At 37.9% G+C, this 8,517-nt stretch overlaps 2 protein-coding genes across 2 annotated transcripts; both read right to left on the bottom strand.

The window, feature by feature from the left end:
* Nucleotides 1-4,093: 4,093 nt before the first annotated feature.
* Nucleotides 4,094-4,426, bottom strand: LOC138900361 (uncharacterized). The gene has a single exon (XM_070187095.1). It carries the CDS (start codon nt 4,424-4,426, stop codon nt 4,094-4,096), a length of 333 nt encoding a protein of 110 aa, XP_070043196.1.
* Nucleotides 4,427-5,415: 989 nt separating this feature from the next.
* LOC138900360 (uncharacterized) lies at nt 5,416-6,148 on the bottom strand. The gene is made up of 2 exons (XM_070187093.1): nt 5,788-6,148; nt 5,416-5,636 (listed from the first exon to the last, which is right to left on the bottom strand). The coding sequence occupies exons 1-2, from the start codon at nt 6,146-6,148 to the stop codon at nt 5,416-5,418; spliced, it is 582 nt and encodes a 193-aa protein (XP_070043194.1).
* Between the last annotated feature and the right edge of the window lie 2,369 nt (nt 6,149-8,517).

Raw genomic sequence — 8,517 nt, 5'->3', positions numbered from 1 at the left:
TTTGTATTGACTTATAAACAATTAACTTTTTATAATTTTTTTTATTTTAGTGAAAACTGTTTAATCGTTAGACAATAAATAGAAAACTACAAATAAAGTCTCGTAAACTTAGAACTCCTTTTAGGAATATTTCAAAGGATATTCACAACCCACCTTGCCACAAATAACCTTAAAAAAATAAAGGCTAAAAATATCCATTTTACTTTGAAATTTACTAATTAAAATTATGTTGTAATTGTCTAACAATATTGAACTTTAGCATATATCGTAAACCAAACCTATATGTTTATCTGCCACTAGGTTTACAAAAGTATTTTTTGTTTTACAAATATCTATAATTTTTACGTAGTGCATCTGCTATTTTTTTCTGATCCAGATCGAGGAATCTTAATAATTTTATGTAGTGCATGTACCAATTTGATAAACTTACTTGGCTAGTGGAAGTAAACAATATTTACAATTAAAAAACGTGCACTACTAAGTCATATGAATAGACTACGGTCTACGAGTCATATTATGATAGAAAATTAATTAATAGCCATAATTGAGTTTGTAATAATACTCCGTTTGTCTTTAAACCTCTGTGGCGTCTCTTTTCCCGATAGTCCAAACTATAGTTTTGGAATTGTAAACTTTTTCACTGTCTTGATACGAGAGAAATTGTAAGTCATAGTATTTTTCACACATTTTTGGAAAAAGCTTATAATATACTCCTAACTTTAAGAAATTAGTCAAATTAAAATGTGATAGACGAGAATTTTTGACAGAAATTAGTAATATTAAACTAACAATAAGAAAACAAAAAAGCATATTATTTCTTCTACCTCTTCCTATTACACCTAAAAATTAATTCTCAACCTATGTATATATGCATATGATTCGTTTTTGGTAGAAGAATCTAAAATGTTTTTGGACAACGTATTTCATTTTTGTGAATGTAATTCATATAAAGGTAAACATTGCAATGAGCGTCGTATTTGGTCTCCCATATTTAACTTATACCATTTTTTCAAATTATTTAATCTATACCATAATTTTGACAACTTCAGACCTACTCTTCTTCCTCCTATGACCTAGCGCTCCTTTCTTCTTCTTCTTCTTCTTCTTCTCTCTCAAACACATGAGACTATGTGTAAGTATTATTGATAGGATATGAAGTACATAATAATTCAACACTAGTGTATGAGTTTTGACTTAAGATCACCATTAAAGGAACTTGAAAACTTAAATCAGTAATTGAGATGTTGAAGAAGTAATCTTGAAATCATATGGGTATTTAAATATGGGGTTGAATGAACATATACCAACATTGATTTGAAGATTTGAACTAGAAGTACAATGCAGAAAACTCCATTAAAACTGTTTGAGTCTCGAGTTCAAATTTTCGAAGATTTTGCTGCCACTACAATTCCAGGTTTGTTAATTCAAAATTATTTGACCGAAATCCTTAGACCTACATTCCTTGTTGGAAATGTGATTGAACATTATCCGGGAGCGTGAAAATCGAAGAAACATCAGGGACTCAAATATGGAATGTCTTCAAAGATACGAGTATTAAGTTTGGGACTGCATGGCCAAATTACTTCAGACATTACCAGGTTAAACTTTATCTGAAGTTTGTAACTATCAAGCCAGACTTCAGAACAAACTATCTAAAGTTCAAATATAACAAGCTGATTTTGTCTACAATTTGCACTACAGATTGAATAAAATTCAGACTAATTTTGTTGTAGTTTGCACTATGAACTGAAGTTTTTCTGATTACCTTTGCAAATCAGGTCAAATTTCTGGCAAAAATATTTTAAGTTTTGCTTTGATAAGGCCATATTTCAGGCAAAAAAATATGAAGGTCAAACTTCAGACATAAACAAATTGAAGCTGTACAATAGAGTTTGTGTACTGAGGCACTGGTGGATGTTCTGGTGTTAAGCAGTTACGACTTGCGAATTTATAATATTTTTTTCCAAAGCATCTAGGTCGCTTTTTTAGTACTGGTGCATGTATTAAATAAGCTTCCAATGGTTCAGCCTCGTTGAGAATTGATGCGAGAGCTTTGCTAATTAGTTTGAAGTTTGCGTTTGCCTGATTGCCTTTGCAAGACATAAAAGATTGCTATTTCATGTCCGTATGTCTGAAGTTATTCAAAAGATAAGTAGACTTGCAATTTGTTGTGCAAAACGAGTATAATTTCAATGATGACCCCAAAACCAAGTATAGAAGTAATGCCCCCATGTAAAGACATTAGTTTAAAGATGTTGTTTGTTGTCCTCTACATATATATATATTCTTAGAAAATTATAATATTAGCGAGTGTAGGGTCTTTTCCAATTAAATAAGGGGTGTGACAAGTGTATACTTTGTTTTGTATCTCGTCATCTCATATAATGATGAGCTTAGAATACTAGAGAAGCAGAAGCGTACTAAGGCATGGTCAAAAGACAAACATGCTCCTCTTACCCCAATTTTAATCAAACATTACTACAATATTATTGGTTGGAAAATGAAGCAGTCGGTCTAATTAGTCATACTATATAGGCTAACACAAATTCTAAAAATTTTAAGATCTATGAAAAAATACATAAAATAAAATGCCATGATAAACAATTCAATTAGAACGCTACCAATTACAACTTAAACATTAAAAAATTAAATCCATTTTGGAAAGAAAAAGCCATAGGTGCCTCTACGAAGTAAAATAAATAAAGAAATTTAACATTATAATTTAAAATTATCTCTTCAAGGACTACAGACGACTACTTTTCATTATAGAATTTTCATGGGATGCAACCAAGTTTAAGATTAAACATTGGCCAATTATTAACCCCAATAAGGGGTAAACTCCTTAATGCTGGAATCATTACCGTCACGACTCGAAATTTCCACCTTCGGACCGTGATGATGCCTAACTTTTCATTTGCTAGGCAAAACAACGTTAGAATAATATTATCCATTTTTAAAATAATTTTTAAATTTATTAATAACAAAGAACAATTGCGGAAGTAAATTCTGAAATATAGTGAATAATCCATAAAACAACGGTGTCTAAATACCATCCCAGAATTGGTGTCACAAGTGCACAAGCTTCTAGAATAATACAAATAAAGGTCTGAATAAAATAAACTGTCTGGAAATAAACACACAACAACAACAACAACAACAACAACAACAACCCAGTAAAATCTCACTAATGGGGTCTGGGGAGGGTAGTGAGTACGAGACCTTATCCCTACCCCGAAGGAGTAGAGAGGCTATTTTCGAAAGACCCTCGGCTCAAAAAAACAAAAAGACAAAAGGACAAAAATGAGACAATATTAGTATCACAACAACAATCATAGGATAAATAGAAACACCATGAAATCCAGAAGAAGGATGCAAAGCAAAGGGAGACAATATTAGTAAATATTAGTATCACCACAACAATCATAAGAACAATAGGAACAACATGAAATCTAGAAGAAAGATGCAAAGAAAAAACGATAGCTAGTAAATAAGACATGTACTGAAAAGCGAAATAGTAAGCCACAACATTGTCACTAGTTATCTTAGACAAAAATCCTACATGGCTAGTCCCACAATGGTACGAAGTAAGGCACGACTCAACTACCTCCTAACCTACAACCCTAATACTCAACCTCCACATCTTCCTATCTAGTGTCATGTCCTAAAAGATCTGGAGTCTCGTCATATCCTGCATGATCACCTCTCCTCAATACTTCTTAGGCCGCCCTCTACCTCTTCTTGTGACCTCCACAACCAGCTGCTCACACCTCCATACCAGAGCATCTAGGCTTTTCCTCTGAACATGTCCGAACCATCTAAGCCTCGCTTCACGCATCTTGTGATCAATGGGAGCCACATGCACCTTCTCCCGAATATCATCATTCCTAATCTTATCTATCCTAGTGTGCCCGTACATCCACCACAACATCCTTATTTCTACTACTTTCATCTTCTGGATATGTGAGTTCTTAACGGGCCAACACTCAGCCACATACATCATGGCCGGTCTAACCACCGCTTTATAAAACTTACCTTTGAGTATCGGTGGCACTCTCTTGTCACACAGGACTCCAGATGCTAACTTCCACTTCATCTATCCTACCCCAATACGGTGTGTGACATCTTCGTCGATCTCCCTTCTCCCCTGGATAACCGAACCAAGGTACTTGAAGCTGCCTCTTCTCGGGATGACTTGCGAATCAAGCTTCACATCCACGCCCACTTCCCCTGGATCAACGCTGAACTTACACTCCAGGTATTCCGTGTTCGTCCTACTCAGCTTGAAACCCTTAGACTCAAGAGCATGTCTCCAAACCTCCAGCCTCTCATTAACACTGGCTCGCGACTCATCAATCAGAACTATGCCATCGGCAAATAACATGCACCATGGCACATCCCCTTGAATATGGTGTGTTAATGCGTCCATCACTAGGGTGAATAAGAACGGACTGAGCGCAGAACCTTGGTGTAACCCCATTACAACCTAAAAATGCTCAGAGTTGCCTCCTACTGTCCTAACCCGAGTCTTATCCCCATCATACATGTACTTAATTGCCATAATGTACGGAACCGACACACCTTTTGCCTCCAAGTATCTCCAAAGAATTTCTCTAGGAACCTTGTCATACGCTTTCTCTAGGTCAATAAACACCATGTGCAGATCCTTCTTCCTCTCTCTGTATAGTTCCACCAACCTTCTAACAAGGTGTATAGCTTCTGTAGTCGAACGACCCGGCATGAACCCGAACTGGTTGTCGGATACAGACACTGTCATCCTCACCCTCGCTTCAACCACCCTCTCCCACACTTTCATGGTATGACTCAGTAATTTGATACCCCTATAATTGTTACAACTCTGGATATCACCTTTGTTCTTATACAATGGAACCACCGTACTCCACCTCCACTCATCCGGCATCCTCTTCCCCTTAAAAATAATATTAAACAACCTAGTCAACCACTCTAAACCTGCTCTCCCCACACACATCCAAAATTCCACCAGAATCTCGTCTGGCCTGGTCGCTCTGCCCCTACTCATCTTACGCATAGCTCCCACGACCTCCTCAACCTCGATACACCTGTAGTACCCAAAGTCACGGTGACTCTCGGAATGCTCCAATTCGCCTAGCACAATATCCTGATCTCCTTCTTCATTCAAAAGTTTATGAAAGTAAGTCTGCCATCTCCTCTTAATCTGGGCATCTTCCATCAATACTCTACCATCTTCGTCCTTGATGCATCTCACTTGGTCCAAATCCCGATCCTTCCTCTCTCTCAAATTGGCCAGTCGGAATAACTTTTTCTCCCCACCTTTTTCCCCAATTCCTTGTACATACGACCATAAGCTACAATCTTAGCCTCTGTGACCGCCAGCTTAGCCTCCTTCCTAGCTGCCTTATACCTCTCCATGCACACTCACCTCTCCTCCTCACCTATGCTCTCAACTAACTTCAAGTACGCCGCCTTCTTTGCTTCCACTTTACCTTGAACCACTTCATTCCACCACCAGTCTCCTTTGTGCCCACCAGAGACGCCCGTCGAGACCCCTAGCACCTCTCTTGCAGCCTCCCGAATACAGTCTGTTGTTGCTGACCATATGGTGCTCACGTTACCACTGCCCCTCCAAGCTCCTATAGCTGACAATCACCCCTCTAACGCTTGGGCTTTATCCTTAGTTAAGGCTCCCCACCTGATTCTCGGTCTTCCTCGAATAGACCTTTTTCCTCCTCTTTAACATAATACCAACGTCCACCACCAAGAGCATATGCTACGTTGCGAGTAACTCACCCGGAATCACCTTGCAATCCTTGCACAACCCTCTATCACACCTCCTGAGGAGGTGATAGTCAATCTGGGTCTTCGCCACCGCATTTTGGAAGGTAACCAAATGCCCCTCCCTCTTCCGAAAGCTAGAGTACGAAATCACCAACCCAAAAGCCTTAGCGAAGTCCAACAATGATGTACCTCCTCCGTTCCTCTCCCCAAAACCGAAGCCTCCATGCACCTCGCCATGACCACCTGTGATCCACCCAATATGCCCATTGAAATCCCTTCCTATGAATAGCTTCTCAGCAGGCGGAACCTGGCGCACAATCTCATCTAACCCTTCCCAAAAGCACCGTTTAGCCTTCTCATCTAGGCCACACATGAGGCACATAGGCGTGAATGATGTTTAGGATGCACTCTCCAACCACCAACTTAATAGTCATCAATCTATCATTCACTCGTCTAACCTCAATCACAGACTCTCTAAGTTCCCTATCTACCAAGATGCCCACTCCATTCTTACCTTTCGGGCCTCCTAGAAATAAACACACAGCTAAAGTAAAATAGACGGGGACTTCAGAACTACGGACGCCATGCAATTATACCTTAAGTCTCCTCCGAGTAACTGAAATCTAAGCAAGTCTATGGCACGCCGCTAGGACCAACTCCAAAATTTGCACAAGAAGTGCATAGTGTAGTATTAGTACAACCGACCCCATGTACTGGTAAGTGATGAGCCTAATCTCGACGAAGTAGTGACGAGGCTAAGGCGGGTCACTTACATTACCTGTACGCAATATTAGAAACAATAACAATAATAGAAATAAATCAAGTAACTCATTTATAATAATTGAAGCCAACTCAACGGTCATAACCAATTATCATTTCCATCAATTCTGTTGCAGCGTGAAACCCGCTCTCACAATATATTCACATTCAGTTCTGTTGCGGCGTGCAACCCGCTTTCACAATATATTCATTTTAAATCAAATCTGTTGCGGCGTGCGACCCGATCTCCCAGTATATATATATATATATATATATATATATATATATATATATATGTCGACTTTTAAATAAGTCTGTTGCGCAACCGGATCCTCTAATATGGACTTTTAATAAGTCTGTTGCGGCGTGCAACCCGATCCTCTAATATATTCATTATAATCAATCATGTTGCGGCGTGCAACCCGATCCTCTAATATATTCATTATAATCAATCATGTTGCGGCGTGCAACCCGCTCCTCCAACATATTCATTTACCAATTCTTATAGAAGAATTTTTCCAATAAATACAATAATTAATATAAAATTATAAGACAACAATCATACATTAATTATGATTTAATTACGAAACAAACAAAGGCAAATAACAAATTATTATAGAAATCAGAGAGAAAATATGCAGTTTAATATTTAATATGCTAAATGTCACATGGCAATTAAGGTACATAATTCAAATAGCATGTAATAATTAATGCAGGAATTCAAAAATTAATATTTGACAAAGAATAGGAGAGAAACAATTATTATAATAATTAATTCATAATTTAAAACAATTTATAATTTTTCAAGTAAATACGCAAACAATTAATTTGACGACGTATAGATACTCGTCACCTCGCCTATACGTCGTTCACATGCATTTCACATAACAAATAATTTAAGGGTTCTATTCCCTCAAGTCAAGGTTAACCACGACACTTACTTCGCTTTGCAAATTTCTATCAATTACTAAACCACAGCTTTTCCTTTTAAATTTGTCTCCAAAAGTTTCAAATCTATTCACAAACAATTCAATATACTCAATACGAATCATAGGAATTAATTCCATATGAATTTACTAATTTTTCAGATAAAATCCGAAATTCATTAAAATAGTTGGCAGTGGGACCCACGTCTCAAATCTCTAAAAACAACTTACGAAATCCGAGCACCCATTCCGAGACGAGTCCAACCATACAAAAATTATCCAATTCCGATATCAAATGAACCTTCAAATCTTAAATTTTTGTTTTTGGAAGAATTTATAAACATCTGATTTTTCTTCCATAAATTCACGGATTCATGATATAAATGAGTATGAAATCATGAAATATAATCAATATAGGATAAGGAACACTTACCCCCAATGTTTCCCGTGAAAATCGCCGCCTATTGATGTTTAGGGTTCGAAAAATTGAAGAATGAATGAAAAATCCCGTCTAAGTCCCTTTTACTCAGCTGCAGGTATCGCCCGGACTCCCAAGTAGCTGCCTCAGCAGGCTGACCTCTCCACTGCACTCGAACTGAAGGGTAACTCTTTGACCTCAACTGACGAACCTGCCGGCCTAGAATGGCTACCGACTCTTCCTCATAAGTCAAATCCTTATCCAATTGGACAGAGCTGATATCTAACACGTGGGATGGGTCACCATAATATTTCCGGAGCATAGACAAATGGAATACCGGATGAATTGAGGATAATTCTGGAGGCAACGCAAGTCTATAAGCTACCTCCACCACTCTCTCGAGGATCTCAAATGACCCGAAATACCTAGGGCTCAACTTGCCCTTCTTCCTAAATCTAATAACACCCTCCATAGGCGATACCCGAAGCAATATTCTTTCTCCAACCATGAATGCAATATCACGAACTTTACAGTCGGCATAACTCTTTTTCCTAGACTGAGTTATGCGAAGTCGATCCTGAATAATCTTGACCTTATCCAAGGCATCTTGTACCAAATCGGTACCCAATAACCGAGCCT

The sequence above is a fragment of the Nicotiana tomentosiformis genome, chromosome 10, assembly GCF_000390325.3.
Source record: "Nicotiana tomentosiformis chromosome 10, ASM39032v3, whole genome shotgun sequence".
Classification (NCBI taxonomy): Eukaryota; Viridiplantae; Streptophyta; class Magnoliopsida; order Solanales; family Solanaceae; genus Nicotiana; species Nicotiana tomentosiformis.
The sequence above is the reverse complement of the archived record's forward strand: the minus strand, read 5'-3'. Positions and strand labels throughout refer to the sequence as shown.

Excerpts from the sequence above, each read along its gene's own strand:
- LOC138900361 (XM_070187095.1), bottom strand. The coding sequence starts at position 4,426 with ATGGACGCATTAACACACCATATTCAAGGGGATGTGCCATGGTGCATG.
- LOC138900360 (XM_070187093.1), bottom strand. The coding sequence starts at position 6,148 with ATGTGTGGCCTAGATGAGAAGGCTAAACGGTGCTTTTGGGAAGGGTTA. Across the intron at positions 5,637-5,787 it reads GGATTGCAAGGTGATTCCGG|CTATAGGAGCTTGGAGGGGC; the intron begins GTGAGTTACTCG and ends GGTGATTGTCAG.